Source organism: Triturus cristatus, chromosome 4_1 (genome assembly GCF_964204655.1).
Source record: "Triturus cristatus chromosome 4_1, aTriCri1.1, whole genome shotgun sequence".
Lineage (NCBI taxonomy): Eukaryota > Metazoa > Chordata > Amphibia > Caudata > Salamandridae > Triturus > Triturus cristatus.
Window position 1 is genome coordinate 302,302,651 of NC_140585.1, and position 18,761 is coordinate 302,321,411.

The 18,761-nt window shown below is 46.0% G+C and overlaps 1 protein-coding gene across 2 annotated transcripts in view; it reads right to left on the reverse strand.

The window, feature by feature from the left end:
- The window catches only part of LOC146854820 (adenosine deaminase 2-like), a 511,041-nt gene that overhangs the window by 411,983 nt on the left and 80,297 nt on the right, over positions 1–18,761 (reverse strand). For both annotated transcript variants that reach the window (XM_085650538.1, XM_085650539.1), the window contains exon 3: positions 16,015–16,240. In XM_085650538.1, coding sequence (XP_085506664.1) covers positions 16,015–16,240 — 226 coding nt within the window. The remainder of the gene's footprint in view (positions 1–16,014; positions 16,241–18,761) is intronic.

An 18,761-nucleotide genomic window follows, 5' to 3' on the forward strand; every position in this document is an offset into this window, starting at 1 on the left:
AGGGTGACAGAGGGGGCATTGCGGGTTTGATAACTGCCATTATGCCTTAACAGTCTTGACACAGAACAGTCTTTGTGAGTATATTGACACCATGCTTGTATATCGTATTGCTTGTTTGCAACATTATGACTTTCAGATGATTAACGTGCCTATACCATGTATCACCACAAGGATTAGTGGGAAAGACCTACAAACTACTGACGTGGAATATTAGAGGGCTAAATTCCCCAAAGAAATCCCGACAAGTGCTGGCATATTTGAGTCGCCACGGTACCCAAATCGCATTTTTACAAGAAACGCACTTGACCAGGGCCTCAGCTGCACACTTTACGCGTAACTGGGCGGGGTTCAGATTAGCCTCCTCTTACTCGTCTTATGCCAGGGAGTTCAGCATTCTTATCAAGAAAGGCATCCCATTTATACCTCACCTAACATACACTGATGAGGAAGGCAGATGCGCGATGCTACAGGGCAAACTGGGGGATACATTAGTTACTTTCATAACAATATATGGTCCCATAGTGGATGAGCCGGAGGTATTCCACCGCATGTACAGCACGCTTCGACAGTGGCCCAAGACAGCTATAGTGTGCGGGGGGGACGTCAATACGTACCTGGACCCAGCACTGGATAAGTCCAACCCACAGAGCAACCGCAGCCCTAGAGTAGCTTGCAGTGTTCGCCAGGCTATGTTGGAATTTGGAATGGTAGATATTTGGAGACTGCGTAATGCCACAGCAAGAGAGGGCACACATGCCACGTCTGCGTACAACAGTTGGTCCATACTGGACAATTGGCTGCTAAGCGAGAGTGCAGCGGAGTGGGTGATGAAGGTTACCAATCATCCACGGACGCTGTTGGATCACAATCCTGTGCAGCTCACCCTGCACATCCCCACTCTCACCCGTCGCCCGTTTACATGGCGCTCCTTGACCCAGTATACAATGACACTGTTCGCAAGGCCATAGAGAATTATTTTTTAGAGAATAAGGGCACTGGTGATAGCTCCGCCACTCTATGAGAGGCGTTCAAACTAACGATTCGGGGAGTCTGCATGAGCACCACTGCAGGCATATTGAAGGATCGGAGAGCGCAACTCAGCAAACTAGAAGCCACTCTAACAGGCCTCGAGAGAGAATACACAGTTAACCCCTCCCTCGATACATTATCACGCATCCAAACTTTGATTCATGAGTACGACACGGCTGCGGAAACGGAAATACGGTATGTCAACCACAGACATGTGGCCAGGCGGTACGGGGAGAGCTGGAGACCGAGCCACACATTGGCTGGAAAGATTAAAGCACGCGAAGACTATGTTGATAAAATAGTCGACTCACACGGTGTGGAGCACTACACTCCATTGAGTATATTAGACTAGTTTAGGGAATAATACGCTGGAATGTATACATCCCGTAGGACGGGACCTGAATCCGCATCCGAAGAGTATTTGGAAAATATTGCTTGCGCATGGTTGGCTGATGGTCATAGAGAGTACTTAAGTCAACCGCTGGACGTTCTGGATATTAAGGCCGTGATACGTGCTCTACCGAACGCAAAGGCTCCGGGACCAGACGGGCTGGCTGTGGAGTTTTACAAAGCATACGTGGATCTGCTGGCTCCGTATTTACTGGAGATGTATGCTGAGGCCCATGAGGCCGGTGTGCTACCTCCGTCCCTCAGGCAGGCTCTTATCATTACCCTCTTGAAGAAGGATAAGGCTCCGGAGGCCTGTGACTCTTATAGGCCTCTGTCTTTGATCAACATAGATGCAAAGATACTGGCTAAGATCCTTGCCACGAGACTACAGCCATTAATGCCGTGCTTGGTCTTGCCAGATCAATCTGGTTTTGTTCCGGAACGTTCCACATCTCACAACTTGAGAACCATCTTCGCCATGATGCATGTTCTTGACCCTAACCTGCGTGCTGCGGCGGTCTTGCTTGACGCAGCCAAAGCGTTTGACTCTATAGAATGGAATTACATGTTTCGCATCCTACAATGTATGGGCTTCCCGCTAGTGTTCTTGGGGTAGATTAGGATCTTGTAAGCAGATCCGTCAGCTAGAATTCGAATTGGGGGACTAACATCTGAGGCGTTTCCTATTGCGAGAGGTACCCGTCAGTGCTGCTCCTTGTCGCCACTGTTCTTTGCCATCGCCATCGAGCCATTGGTGTGCGCGATACGGCAGAGACATATAGAGACCGCCCTGAATTTTAACCACAGACCAGTCAGCATCTCGCTATAAGCCGATGATGTGGTTTTGTTTCTGAGAGATTCTGAGCGCTATTTGGCACAGGTGCTGCGAGAATATACTAGAGTCGGATTGATTTCAGGTTTAACTATCAATTGGGATAAGTCATTCATCATCCCTTTGACTGCAGTCACTACAGCACCTCCTCTGGAATACCCGATGATATGGACTGCAGACGCAGTGGTCCACCAGGACCCTTAAACAGTGATTAGAGAGAACTATGGGCGGGCTTGCACCGTGCTGGAGCACCAAATAGACATATGGATAGCACTGCCATTGTCCCTTGCGGACCGCATTGCTATCATCACAATAGTGGTGCTTCCCCGCTTCCTGTATCTTTTCTCCAACATCCCAATACAACTGACGCAGAGATTTTTCATCACGCTATGCACCTCTATGCTCAAGCTGATCTGGGGAGGTAAGCAGGCCCGAGTGGCCTGGGACATTCTCACACTAGACTATGCTAAGGGGGGCTTCAGTGTGCCGGATCTGTATATATATTACCTCAATGCACAGGCGCAATATGCGTATTACTGGATACATACACACGACTTCATACCCCATGTGGCGGTTGAGGACGGAGATGCGTCGCGGGTTCCCCTCCGCAGTATCATCACACACATGAGGCGCGATACCCCGAGAATGGAAATTAACACAAGCGACACTACGATAGCAGCTTGGCGTGCTATTGGGCAGGCAGCGAACAAACTACCACTCTACGCCCCTGCGTTGACACTCGACTATCATGCTGCGCTCTCGGTGACACAGGAAACCGGCCCCATGCTTTTGCTCAGGGAGGATGGACTGACTACAATGCAAGACCTCTACCCAGGCGGCTCTTTTCTGACCCCTACAGATCTACAATACATTATCAATCCCACACTGCTTTTTTGATTTGCCATAGACAAACTGCGACATGCCATCAAAACGCATACCCTGCGGAACCGTCGGCCCTTCAATCCCATCAAATGTTACTGACCACCCCCACACGCAAGAAACTAATCACGAGGCTATACAGGGCAATAAGAGATGAGAAGACCGGTAAGCCAGATGTGAGTCTGGCGAGGTGGAATGCGGTGCTGCCCACGCCTCTGAAGCAGCAGAAGTCTTGGGAGGAAGTGTGTAGTCTCACTAGCAAACTCTCCCCCAACGGGAATCTCCGCATCATACACTTTAAATACTTACACCAGACATATCACACGCCTCTGCGTCTACACAAATTTGGTCTGAGGGAAGATAGTAAATATAAACATTGTGGGCAGATGGACACTGAGTTTATGCATCTTGCTTGGGAGTGCGAGAGGGTAGCTGGCTACTGGGAGCGAGTGGTGCAACATATAACAGAAATGTCTGGTTTGGATGTCCAGTGTATGGCTTCAGTCTGTCTGCTGAGCTACATCCCTCATGTAAAAGGAGTCTTGGGGAAATTTGTACGTATTGCCCTGCTCATGGCCAAGAGAGGAGTTGTCATTACTTGGTACAGTAGACGAACACCGAGTGTTGAGAACTGGATAAGAGACATGGTCTATTGTAAAGAGACGCTGGAACTATATGCTGAGGAATTGCCGCTGTCTTCTAAACCCAGGGACATTTGGGAGCCGTTGCGAATTTATTTGCAAAGACAATCCAATGCAGACACACAGAGTGCTGCAGATTAAACTTTGGGTGTATGAGTGACTCGTCCGACTTGTGGAACATTGGCTGTGGAAATCTGATTTGTCATATTTTGTTATTGTGGTTTGATTTAATCATGTGTCATATTGGGCTGTTCTAAGGAAAATGACAGTTTGTACCAAAAACTTGGTGTTAATTATTTTAGAAATGCAAATAAAAAGATTTAAAAAAAATAAAAAGGTGTTATTACTGGTAGCTCTGAGAATTAGCATCTTTGCTGATGCTGATTACTGATAAGGGGAAATGAATGGTACCCTGAATGCAGCATGGGGACTGTCCCTAAAGCCTTTTATGTAGTATATCCTTGAGGGCCGTTGTCTCTTGAGTCGAAGGGCCTATACATCCTTAGAGTTATGGTAGTTATTGGTGACATTAGGTAATGATTGGCGACATTAAACCTTTCTGTGCATGCTAGGGACGCAGCACGTGGGTGTGAGCTGACCAGAGACTGTAATTGTTAAGAAGGAAATTTCTGAAAAATTCAAGAAAGTGTTATTACTGTTGCCCTCCTTCCATAAAGGGCCTTCAGCCTTGAAGGAAGTGATAAACAGATGTAATGAGTTAGAAGTTAGAAGAATTCATCTGAATTCTGAGTTCAGGTGATGAGAGGTTCATAATTTGGCTTATTGAACTGCAGAATGTTGAGATCTCTCCCTCTCTGTCCAGTGATGTCAGAAATCTAGGTCTGTGACTAGATTTGCATTTACGCATGGCAACTTCAACACAGATTGAAAAGGTTACATCTGAAACTAAAGCAGCTCTTTATGCCATCAATACGCTCAGACCTTCTCTTCATCTCAGCGGCTTCCCATAAATAGTGAGGACTGTACTAGTATCCAGAATTGATGATGGTAATGCCATTTTGATAGGAACTATCTTTATCACTCTCCCCTATAAAGGCCATCCTTCACTCAACTGCTAGGCTCATTTCTGGCACAAGAATATACAATCAAATCTCTCCTGTGCTTAGGGAATTGCAGAGGCTCCCTTTTGTGGCCAGAATTAAAGTGAATGTGGCCAGCTTTATGTACAAAGCTCTACATCTGCAGCAACATCGATACCTGTGAGACTCCCTTAAATTATCTGGGACGAATAATAATCTTAGAAGCATGCAAAAGGTGTTTATGGAAACCAAGAAATACACAACCAAAAAAACTATGATTCAATTGTTCTCCTGTGTGATGCCAGCACGCTGGTTTTCTCTTCCAGTAAACCTAAGATGTTCAAACTCAATATTCAAGTTCTGCAAAAAAAGTGAAAATGCATATGTTCAAACTTTATTTGGAGGAACTTTAGACCATTTACTAACATTTTCCCGTTCCAATGATATGCTCCCTTTATCTTCTGGTCCTTCCTCCTTTCCCTTTCTCAACTTCCTCCTTTCTCGTCCTTTCCTCATCTTCTCTTTCAGTTAAGCCTCTTATTTTATCCTCCCCCTACCTGATTTCTATTGTTCCTCACTAGTTCCCCAATGCATCACTAAAACAATATCATCTCAATCTACCTACTTATCTTGCTACTTTTGCCTCCTAACACCTCTGCTCTGCTTTCGTCCTCTGGCATTCTCACTCTTTCTTCTCCTTCTCCTTCTCCTTCCTTTAACTGACCCTATGTCCAGTAAGGAGGGGTGGGAAGTAACAGGTGAGGTGAGAGGGAGGGGACCACAGAGAACAAGGGTTAGGGACAGCATCATCTGGACGACAGAGTAGAAAACACATATACTCCCATGAGTTCTTCCCATGAGGAAGGAACAGATCCATTTAAGAGTGGATCCTTGTATGCCAATCTAGTTCAGGCTTCTGATGAGGGTGTTATGGAACACAGTGTGAAAGGCCACAGAGTGGTCGAGCAGGATGAGGGCTACTGTTTCCTCTTGGTCCAGAATGATTCAAATATCATTGATGGCTATGATGAGTCCTGTTTTGGTGCTGTGGTTCTTTCTGAATCCTGATTGAGTGTTGTCTAGAAAGCAGTGAAGTTTGAGGCGGGTTGCGAGTTGTCTGTTGATGGTATTCTCAATCACTTTGGTTGGATAGGGGAGCAGGGAGATTAGTCAGAAGCTGCTCAGTTGATTCAGATCAGCTGTGGCCTTCTCGAGGAGGCTGTTGATTTCTGTAAGTTTCCATTCATGCTTGAAAGTAGCGGATGTGATGGAGGTGGGTCAGGGTGGTACTAATTGGTGATATTCCCAGGTCATGGATGTGGCGAGGGTATGGGGCGACTGGGGCCCCTGAGTGGATGGTCCGCATGATGGTCACAATGTTGTTTCTGGTGAGGGTTGTACGCTTGGTTAGGTTGGTGGTGGGTAGGTTCACAATGAGTTTTGTGGGGTTGGGTTGGTTTGCAAAGTTGCGGCAGAAGGTTGTGATTTTTCTGTGGAAGAAGTTGGATAGTTTGTTGCAGAGTTGTTGGGAGGCAGCAATATTGCTGACAGTGACTGAGGGCGAGTGAAAGTCTGGATGAGCAAAAAGATCTCTTTGCATCTGTTGGAGTTTTATTTGATGTGGTCCATTGGTGCTTTTTTCTTGGTGTCTCTAATTTGCTGGCGATAATGTTGAAGTGCAGACTTGTAGGCAGTTCTGTCAGTGGTGTTGTGGCTACCTCTCCATTTCCTTTGTAGCTGGTTACAGTGTTGTTCGGTGTCTAGGAGGCCTTCTGTGTTCCAGCTGGCCTACTTGTTTGATCTACTTTGCTTCTTGGGCTGATGGATGGAAGGGAGTCTGAGCAGTTCTTGATCCAGTTGTTGAATTTGCCGATGCCCTTGTCTCAAAATGCCTGTAGAAAATGTTGGGCCTTTACCCTGTTCCCGCTCAGAAGCAGTTGTGGTTGCACTAATAACATCATGCCTAGACGAGTGAAATATGCTATATCTGGGAGTCTCAAAGACTCTTTTTAACAGATCGCATATTGTGCAGAATGTCACTGCAAGGCTTTTGTACCATGTTCCTCTGTATGTTTCAGTTTCAAACTATTTACATGAGCTTCATTAGCTTCCTATTGAGAAACGGGTCAAGTTCAAAGCTCTGTGCCTTATATGTAGGGCTATGGCTCAAAAGTCTCCTAATTATATAAACAGCCTGGTCACCCGTATATCCCAACCACTCGCTACACTCATGCAGGTTGGGTCTTGAGGTCATACCTCAGTGAAACTGGCGAAGCAGGGGTTGCTCATTCAAATTTTTAGGCCCCAAATTATAAAATGCGCATCCCCTTGCAGTTAGAACTGCCACCTGCTAAGCGCTTTTTTGAAAGAAGGTGAAGACCTAGCATTTTTAATCATCTGGTGGTGCCCTTTCTAATCTGTCAGTGTTAGCACTGAGAAACCCTCTTTGGGCAGCAATACACTTTTATACATTCAAAAATAAATAAGTGCATAAATAAATGCCTAGCTAAAATTGCGGTTTCTGTCTGAATTAACGTGGTGGAGCACAAACATAGGGCAATTTTATAAATTATGAACATCTTCCTCTCCCCGCAGTCCTGTCACATGGCAACTGCTCCTCCTCAAGACTTGGGCAATGGTCTAGCCACCTTCTTCGAGAACACAATTTCGGATATTCAGAGTTCTCGGCCTGCTCTTCAGGAGAAATATCCTCCTGCTGGGGCCCTGGCCTCGGACTGCTTAAGCAGCAGAATGAGCCAGTTCAGGCCCATCTCCTTGGAACAATGGAGATAAGCAATCCTAAAATGCAAATCGGGTTCCCCGCTGGATGCTTGCCCTCGTTCGCTGCTAGCCGCAGCATTAGATGTCATCAACCACCTGATTAATTCTATTTTTAATCAGTCTCTTGCTACTTGGAAACCAGACAAAGTAGCCTGCTGTTAATAAAGCCAGCCTTAGATCCGAACATCTACTGTAACTGTATGTCAATATCACTTCTCCCAGCCTTCACTAAAATATTAGAAAAACTGGTAAACGCACAGCTCTCAGAGTATCTCGAGTTAGGAAAGCTGCTTCAACCCAGTCAGTCCGGCTCCCGCCCCTTTCATAGTACGGAGTCGGCTATCAAGAAGGTATCAGACCTTATTAAATAGTCACTGGAAGCGGGGAAGACTGCTTTAAGTGTGGGTGGCTCTGTGTGGGACTGATGTAAGTCCTTTTTGGACTCTAGAGGCCATTCGGTTTGGCTTGCTCCTTTTCCTTCTGAAGTCAAGGCAGTCAAGCAAAGGGTGCAGCAGGTCTCCTTGCTTAGAACCACCCTTTTTAATATATTTAGGTCCCCACTGTCCTCTGTGGTGGAAACGTTTGGATGTCATATCATCTCATATGCTATTGATAGCCATTTTTCTTTTTGCATTTGAGGGCACCCTTACATCTACTGCAAACTCCTTAATGGATTGCATGCACGCTGTTTTTGATTGGATGCAGGGCAGTCAACTCAATTGCAACCTGGAGAAGACGGAAATCATCCCATTTGGATCTCATCTATCTAATTGGTGGGAAGATCTCTGGTCCCCCATGCTGCTAGCTCCGCCCCCTCAACTGCAGTAGTAAAAAATTTAGGGATGAAGTTTGACGTTGTTTTTCCTATTTGGCCACATATCTCGTCATTGGTGGGCCAATGCTTCGCCATGCTCGGCACCCTGAAATCAAATCCTTCCACTCCTCCCTTTGGAAGCGAGGAGAGTGGTGGTTCATGGGTTGACCACTTCACGTCTTGACAACGCCAACACTCTCTATTTAGGGGCTGCGGAGCCATTGATGTGCAGCCTACAGGTGGTCCCAAAATGTGGCAGCCAGGCTTCTTCTACATCTTGCTAGGTGTTCGTCCATGGCATCAGCATTGAAGGCTTTCCATTGGCTGCCCATCACGAAACCGATATTTTTCAAAGCCCTGGCCTTGGTGCATAGGGCATTGTACTTAGCTGGTCCAGATTATCTAGCAAAGAGATTTGCACAGTATTGTTCTTCTAGAAGGCAGGTTTCCTCCTCTGCCTCACTGCTATTGATTCTTCACTTCTAATGGGTCAGCAGGGGGGGCAAAGCCTTCTCTTTGCTGGCAGCTAAAGCCTCGCACGAACTCCCATGCGATTTACATCAGATTCCCCTTGAGACTGCAGTCCGTTGGAAATTGAAATCCTGGCTCTTCCCAGTGTGACGGTGAGGTGTGTGTTAGTTGGGGTTTGGCCTCTAACGCCGGGACACTCCTAGGAATAGCCGTGCACTTTATAAAACTCTCTTCATCATTTATTCATTCATTCGTCCAACAGACCCAGTTCTGTTTCCCACTGCATTCTCAAGATAGAAAACGTGTGTCGGGGGATCGTACGACCAGTGTTTTCTGTATATGCGTTAATTTATTATCCAAAAGGGAGGCCCTTAGTTAGTTTTATCTCTGATGGCTAAACTCTATCTTATCCCCCAGTGCTGACAAATACAGTGTCTGCTTGTTAAGTTGCAGATTGCGAAAGAACAGGGTTGTGTGCAAGCCAAAGTCATATTACAGTGCCGGAAATGTCTTAAGCTGTGTAGTGATAGGGATATCCTCCAGAGGTGTAATGCCCAGCACATCCCAGCCAGTGAAGCCTTCCAGTGCACAAACCTATGGTGACATTGTTCCAGCTAATCAAAGAGAACCACGCTCTGGACATCTCCCCATCCGGCTTCCGAAGCAACCACAGCACCAAGAACACACTACTCTACGCCACCGACGACATCCTCTCCCTCCTCGACCTTGGCGAAACCGCAGCCCCTGCTGGACCTCTCGGCCACCTTCGACACCGTCTTTCACCCACGCTAATCACAAGTCTCCACGACGCAGGCATCCAGGACAAGGCCCTGGACTGGATCCTCTCCTTCCTTACTGGCCGAACACAGAGGCCACACTACCTTTGTTCCTCTCAGTACCAACAGAGATCAGTTGAGGAGTGCCCCAGGGTTCCTCCCTGAGCCCCACCCTCTTCAACACCTACATGGCCCCCCTCTCGGCCATCGTCAAAAGCCATCATCTCCTATGCCAACGACACCCAGCTTATCCTCTCCCTCACCAATGAACCCACAGATGCCAAATTTAACTTTCACAGCAGGATGAAGGCCATTGCTACCTGGATAAAAGATAGCTGCCTCAAGCTCAACTCTGACAAGACTGAAGTACTCATCCTGGGACCCACCCCTCAGTGTGGGATGACTCCTGGTGGCCTGCCATACTAGGAATCCCCCACGGACCATGCACAAAACCTCTACATCATACTGGACTCCGCTCACAATGAACCGCCAGATCAATGCCATCTTCTTATCATGTTTCCACATGCTTCGCCTGCGTTGAAAGACATTCAGATGGATCCCCATGGAATCCAGAAAGACAGTCATCTACACACTCCTCACCAACAGACTTGACTACGGCAACGTATTCTATGCCAGCGTCACCCAGAAACAGCTCAGGAAACTACAGAGCGTTCAGAACGTTGCAGGCAGACTGGTCCTCGACATCCCTCGGAGCAACTGAGTACGTTAGATACGGTAGCACCCTGGACACACAAACTGCCCGAAAGACATACCAAAACTGCCCCCTGGTTCTCCGAGGAACTTAAAATAGCCAAAGTTAAATGCAAAAATTTGGAAAGACAATGGAGGAAAAATTACAATCCTAAAAGCAAATCACTTTATAGAACAGAACTAAACAAATATCACAAACTTATAAGAACAGTGAAAGGCGCCCACTTTAAGAGTAGAATAGAATCCGCCGACAATCCCACCAGAGAACTCTTTACCATCTATAAAGAGCTAACGGTCCCTACTAGACTTGAAGTGCAAGACACCTACTCCAGCGAGTTATGTGACTCTATAGCTGATCATTTTGTTGGCAAGGTTGATAAAATACATGCCACTTTTACAAACAATATTGACGCCTCTAGCAAACAAGTGGCAGCCTTAGACAACTCTACCATTATACTCTGTCTGACACACTTCAAAGTACCCGAAAGACAGGAATTGCTGAACATTGCTTACAGCATACAATCTGGCTCCCCCTGTGACGTGTGCCCCCCCAAACGCTGTAAGGGAGTCTTGGAAAGCATGATTGATCAGATCATTCACATTGCTAGCCTCTCCTTTCAAGAATGCCATGTGCTTGACGCATGGAAAACAGCCCAGGTCATACCATTGAAAAAAAAAAACCAATATCCATATTTCCCAACTTCAAAATCTTCGTCCCATCTCCCTTCTTCATTTTTGCTCGAATATTTTGGAAAAAAGTGGTCAACGGCCAACTCATGACCTATCTTGAGGAGGAATCCCTTCTTCACCCCACCCAATCGGGGTTTAGAGCTGGCTACTCGACGGAATCAGCCGTCCTCTACTCCACCGAATGCCTTAGACAGATGGTGGATGAAGGACAGACAGCAGCGTTGGTTCTACTTGACCTAAGTGCAGCTTTTGACACCGTGATGCACACAACGCTGCTGTATCGCCTCTCTGACATGGGAGTGAAGGGATCCGCCCTTGCCTGGATAAAATCTTTCCTAGACAACAGGAGTTTTCAAATGCACTGCCCCCCTTTTAAGTCTTCCCTCCGCAAGCTGACCCATGAGGTTCCACAAGGCTCTAGTTTAAGCCCCACCTTGTTCAACCTTTATATGGAACCCCTGGCCCACATTGTCGAAGCCTTCGGGTGGATATTGTCACCTATGCTACGATACCCAACTGATGATCAAGTTGACGCCTGACCACACGGAAGATGCCACTAATTTCTCCAAATGCCTGTCATCTGTGGCAACATGGATGAATAACAACTGCTTGCGCCTGAATGGCGATAAAACGGAACTTTTAATCGTTGGTAAATCCCCAAATGCCTGGACGCACATGTGGTGGCCTGCGGAATTGGGAAATCTTCCCATTCCCGCCAAATCTGTCAGAAACCTCGGGGTTATGATCGACTCCGACCTCTCCTTCAGGTCTCAGGTTAGCAAAGTTACGGGTAGGTGCTTCAGTACACTAAAAACACTCCGCAAAGTCCTTGACCTGCTCCCCATCAACGCCAGAAAAACACTCATCCATGCCTTAGTCACACCCCATCTTGACTACGGCAACATTCTGCTCTTAGGTTCAAGTAAAACAGGCTTACATCGCCTACAATGCGTACAAAACGCTGCTGCCCGCCTGGTACTTAACCTGCCTCGTAGAGCATCTGGGAAAAATGCTCTAACTAAGCTTCACTGGCTTCCGATCAGGGAACGCATCAAATTCAAAGCCCTATGCTTCGCACACCGCATCGCCCATGGCAAAGGTCCTAGATACTTGCAAAAGCTCCTCACTATTCACCGCCCCATCCGGAATTTAAGGTCATCCGGAGCGATGCTGTTTAAACTTCCCCGTACTCGCAGAGCCAGAATGGGAGGATGCTCTTTTAGGTACCTGGCCCCAAGGCACTGGAATGAACTTCCGCTTGACCTCCGTATGGAACCTTCAGAAACCAGATTCTGTGCCAAACTCAAAACCCACCTGTTTCCACCCAACTAATTTCTTTCTCTCCTTGTCCTTCTTCGCTCTCTCTAACTCGATGCCTCTTGTGACACAGCAACATTCCAGCGCGGGGACACACTATTTTTAGTGCAGCCAGGCGCTTTAGAAATGGCTTTATTATTAATATTATTATTATTATTATTAACTACATAACACAAAGCCTCTGTCAACTGCACTGGCTCCCAGTCAATAAGAGAGACACCTTCAAGCTCCTCACTCATTCCTACCAGGCTCTCCACGATGCAGGACCAGCATATCTGAACCATCACCTCTCATTCCATGCAACCGCTAACCAACTTTGCTCCGCCCAACTCGCCCTAGCCACCATTCCACGGATTCACAAGACCAGAAGCAGAGGAAGATCCTTCTCCTATCTCACCACCAAGACCTGGAACGCCCTGCCCCTCCCCCTCCCCCTCATGCAATCGCCATTGCTGACGCAAATCAGGAAGGATCTCAAGACTTGGCTCTTCGACTGAACCGCCATGCTCAGACGAATCAGCAGCTCCCCTCAGCGCTTTGAGACCCTCACGGGTGAGTAGCCACGCTATACAAGCACCTGATTGATTGATTGATTGATTGAGCCGATAGTGGGGTCTGATAGGTTAGCCTCCCACTCCATTCCATAGTGTTATAACTGTTCTGGCTGTTGGGACTACTGGAGATAGTGGACCCTCATACAGAAAATGTAGTATGTTTCCGCCTCCCTCTCACATTGCCCATCTCTCATTATTGTAGGATGGCTCTGACTTTACATCAAATAGCCAACCATTGATCACCAGCAAGTGTAATACCCAGTAGTATAAAAACACCCAGGCCTCTGTCAAATGGTGACTTACAGAACTTAGCTATACTGCACATGGGGTCCAATTATTTCACAAAAAGGAGCCCAATTCATATGTTAGTTTTCTGAAAAAGGAAACTGGTGATTTAGGATGGATTTGTTTGTAATGTACATGGTATTTGACGGAGGGTGTAATCTTGAAGAGGGCAAATCTACCAGTGAATGAAATTAGAAAAGTCCAGGTTGTGAGCTGTCTCTCCACCTCTTCCAAATGTGAATGAGGTGCGCAGACACAAAAGCACGCAAATAGACATCAGTGTTTGTCACTATGGTTTTGAGGCCTGGGAAATCCAGCTGCCCTCGCATACACTGCCCGCTATTGGGAATATGCAGGGCCTACTCCAGTTCACTTGTAGGTGTACTTCCCAAATGTTTCAAGTATTAGTGCCCTAGGACCCGATACGTCCAGCTGCGCTAAATAAATGAGCAGGTCATCCACATAAAGGGAGACACAATCCTCCACTCAGCTGCCCATCTACATCCCTTTACTCCTGAATCCACTCTGAGCTATGTGGCCAACTGCTCTATGGCCACAGCTAAAACCAGGGGTGGAAATAGGCAACCCTACCTGTGCCACATAGGACAGGAATGGGGTCCAGCATAACATTATTCACCCGAACACAGGCAACGGGGTCTGTGTTAAGTAGCTCAGTGTACTCCAGGAAGTTTGGCCTCGGTCCTAGATTCTCTAGCAAGGCAAATAGGTGCATCCATGCAAGGTTATTGAAGGCCTTCTCAAAATCGGTTTGCAATATTGTAGCTGAGAATTGAAAGTGTCAGGCAAGTGAGAGCGCATTGTGTAGGTGATGTATATCATGTCTTGTTGCATGCTGGGGGATAAAGCCTCTTTGGTCTTTCTAGCCACAACCCACAGTCAACCACAGCGGCAATGCAGGTCGTAAGAACATGCACTAGAATTTTAGCTTCAATAATAATAAAAGATATTGGTTGATAATAGCCACAAGTGTGTCCGCCCAACCCACCTTGGGTATCACCCTATAGTTGTCTCTACTCGTGCCTCGGCCGGGTACCTTTCTCTCTCATAGACCCATAGAGGTCCAGTAGGTGTTGAGTCCACTGAAATACACTGACTTTATATAGTTTAACAGGCAACACAAAGCCAAGAGGTATGTTTCCCTTGTTGAAACTGGTTCAGTGCATTTACCATTTCTTCCCATGCAGTCTCTCCAGGCAGTGATTCAGAGGCTGAGAGGGGTCAATTCAGTGGGGAGGTCACAGACTCCAGAATGTCCACAAGCTGTGGACTGAGACTGTGACTATACAGGATTTTGTGAAAAAGGGGACAAAATCAATTGCTATATCTTCAGGGTTTACTATTTTGATTGTGTCTAATTCACAGCAGTTATTCAGTCCACTGCTGCTGCTAGTTGTGTTGCCAGAAGCTGCTGCCCACTCCCCTGAAGTTTTGCAATATATGCCATCATCCTACCCCTGACTGCAGGTTTAAAGGCTTCAGCATCTGCAGTCGGTGAGCCCACTGCTCTTCTGTGATACAAAAGGAGGACTATATTTCTTCTCCTTTGTATGTTTTAAATTTATTATGTAGCCCCCTTGGATGTATCCACCACATCAAAGCATCACTGAGTGGCGTCTGGTCAGATAACCCCCTACCATAAACTGCATGTCTACAACACAGTCCACATCTGTGGCCGGGAGCTGCAGACCCTCCACTCGGTGCAGGACCCGAGACCTGGTCTTCAGACGACCTCCTGCTCCCTGGGCCCACAGATGGCCCTCCTACCAGAAATACGCCTCCTCAGCACACTCCCCTTCCCAGGCCACCACAGCCAACATCTTCAACCCCACGACCTCAGGTTATGGCTGTTGCTGATGGCGCGGGCCACAAATCTACGATGTCTCTTCTTGGGTGGTGAAAAACAGTTTGTGGCTTTGAGTCAGGCAGCAAGCATGTAGGATATTAGGGTACGAGGCGGGACCCTTAGCCGAACTCGTCTGCTATCATGGTGGTCTTAGGTTCTTGATTTTATATGTGAAACTGTATAAATGGGTGACGTTAGCAGTGATTGAAAGAAGGCTGAGACCGGGGGTGTAGGAGTCAATGGCTATATAATGATTCAAAGCTCATTCAGTACTGGAAGCCATGTCTAGGAAGATTTTTTGCATCAGGCCCTAGGAGTGACAGCTAATTGGTCAAGTGCTGTGTGTATGTGAGACATTACTTCAGGGTAAGTGGCTCAAGAATTTTCCACGGTTTGGTGATATGAGAATCTGGATTTCATGAAAGGCACAGATGCTAGAATTATCTCTTCCTAGTTCACCTATATGGTGCTTGAATACATTAAAAAAAGAAAAAAGATTGAGGGAATATAAGAGGAACAAAAAAAATGAAGTAGAAACATAAAGAAAGTAAATCTAGTGGGGGTAGAGGAAAACAATGAAAAAGAGAAAAAGGCCCATTTTAGGACTTGATTATCTTTGCCTTCGAAAATGCCAGTGAAAGAACAAGTCAAGAGACAAGGGAATGAACAGGAGGATGGTTTCCATTGGCTTGACAAAGGTACAAGTAAGAAGAAGTGGACTTTTGGAGTAGTCAAAGTGGGAACATCTTAACTAATAGGGTGTTTATGTCAGCCAATTGAAGTGTTCTTGTTGTAAAGTTTCTATTTTGTTATGTAAGGTTCTTTTAAGGTAGTTTACTGCAGTAATTTAAGAGGTACGCCTCAATTGCTTCTCACATAATGTCATTCCATGCTGACATTCTCCTCAAGATGGAATTCTCCTTATATGCTCTGCACCCACCTGTTATCAAATGCTGTGACATCATTCAGTTTCTTCCGGTAGCTTGCGAGCAAAACCCAGTCTGAACAGTCAGGCGGTGGCGGTCCCACTGGAGGAGGTCTGGCAAACTTGAACAGGACTTTATCGGTATTGCCGAAGCAAATGTAGCAATCAGGTAAGTATGATGCCTCCTTTATCAGCCAGTCAACATTCACCATGGTATAATCATGCAAGTGCAAAGCTGCTCCTACAGGGGTAAGGAAGAGGTGGACATGGGATGAGATTGAGGTTACGGCCCAAAACTAGAACTTGAAAGAAGTCCAACTTATATCAATCAGTTATGCCACATCTCTTTTTATTACCTATAGTTATTAAATCTGAACACACAGTCCAAGATAAGAATTGGATCTGCTCACATGAAACATAGGCAGGGATAAAATAGATAACTCCATAAAAGAAGATCTTTGTTAGAGATAAGAGATAGTCTTGGTCAGGTAAATTCAGGTAAATTAAAATTCAACGCAAATCTTTCTAGAAAACATTCCCTGAGGAATCCTTTACTAACATATCCACAACCCATCACTACAAATCCTATTCAGCTCTTCCCTCCAACCTCCTAATATTCTGAATGTCCACAGGTTTTAGGTAAGACCCTCTGTATGCCTTGGAATCCCAGCACAAGAGTGTCTAATGATTATGACTTCTGAGTATGCTTCTTAAATAATGATCATACAATCACCAGCCCCTTTGTCCCCTTTAAACTGACAGAGAATGAGATATTATATGTTTAAAGGAAGAATATTGTGATGAAGAAATAGTATTATGATGAATTAAATCAATAATTCATTATAACAGATTTTTTCTATTTTCCATTAGGTAAACAACAATGACAAACACAGAATGTAAATTTCTGTACTGATTAAAATGAGGCACTAGCCCAAACCCTAACCCTTGCACTTATCTGAACTGTACTCCTTTCACCAAGCCCTACTCTCACCCTTCTACGCACCCTAAACAAATACTATTCTTTAAACACTTTATTTGTAATTTTGTTATGGTGAATGAACATAGATAATACATTCAACACAGTGGAATTGATCTGATCCATCAAATAGTAAGCCATTGTACACAATGAGCAACTTTAGGTGTGTCCAATAATTTCTGGCACAAGGCAAAAGCCATTGGACCTAGCAGCACATACAGCAAGGTGGGTCAGCCAGAGTCTGAGGTGGCAGTCTGGGATGGCAACAAGACATCAAGGCTGGCAGTATGTACTAATTGCGGTACAGTGATGGGGTGAATCCCCCCTTCGGTCACGCTTCATATATGTTTTGAACGCTACCCGTATAGAGTCAAATTTCTGCAATCAGTCATGAATAATCGCTGAGATCTTTTCCATGACAAATATATTTCAGATTTTACCCCACCAAAGATGTAGTGGGAGGTAATTGGCTGCTTCTTGACCTGAGAAAGGGACAAACTAGCTGCCCTGGGGCGGCTCCTCCGGTAAGGCGGAGGAGCATCGCCCCACTGCTTTCAGAGCAGTGCAGAGGAAAAATAAAATGATAATGACGAAACATTATTATCATTTTATTTTTCCGTTCCTAGGTGTGGGGAGGGGCAGGGCTGGCCAGTGCAGGGGAGGAATGGTTGGCACACTCAAAGTGCACATGAAGGTTTGACTGGCCGGCTTGGGCCGGCCAAACATTCATGCGCACTATGCATGTTCCTCGCCAGGCTGCATTACTCATCCTGGTGGGGAACATGCACCGGCTCCTTTTCCCCATCTGAGCGCTGAACCGTGGCACTCAGATCAATCACAATGCTGCAATGCAACGTTGTAATTGGCTTAGGGGAACCAATCACAACGCTGCATTGCAGCATTTTCATTGGCTAAGGGAGTGCTTTTTTTTTCCTACCCCGATTCCCCGCCACTGTTCCCTACCAGCAGCCACTGTAGCTGCCACTAGGAAGTGTGATAGGAGTGTGTCCATTAGGATAGTGAGTGGAAACACACTGTTGTCCTCAGCGTCCCAGAAGAGCACCACCATCAGTTTTAATGCCAATAAAATGCCTGTTATATGCTTGATATGTGATAACATTTCCTTCCAATTTATCTGATTCCGTGGGCTTGTCAACCACATATGGAATAAAGTGCCCCTCTCTCCACAATTTTTCCAGCATCATGCTGTGCCTCTATTCCTAGCATATAAACAGGTGAGGGACAGGTACTAACTGGTTAACAGCTTAGAGCGATGATACCCAAAGTACTGCCCTAGGGGCGCCTGCGGCCCTCCTGAGCTTTACATGCGGACTCTTGATCAACTGCGCTGCTGGGTTGCTATTCACTGGCCTCAGCACTAACATTAAAACGATGTTAAATATACAGGCAATCCTTTATTTCAAGGTTAGTTAAGTTAAAGAAGGGAAGTAACTAGGTTATTCTGCACCGCTTAACTCAAGGAACACCTTCATTTTCAAAGCGCTCTTGCAGCAAAAGTTTAAAAATATGATAAGGTCTGTTCAAAAATTCAAAAGGTGTGTTTCATCAACGTATAGAACGATTTCACCTTAGTATATCAGCAAATTGAGAAGTATCTGTTTAAGTGATAGTTTAAAATTTGAATTTCAAAACATTTATTGTTCCCCCTACACTGAGAACAATGCAAAAAGTGAAGAAGAGGCAAGTCAGTTGTTATGTGTACTCTTAGGGTGGCTTAGGTTCCTATTATACATGAATAACATTAGGAGAAGGTGTTGTACAGCAT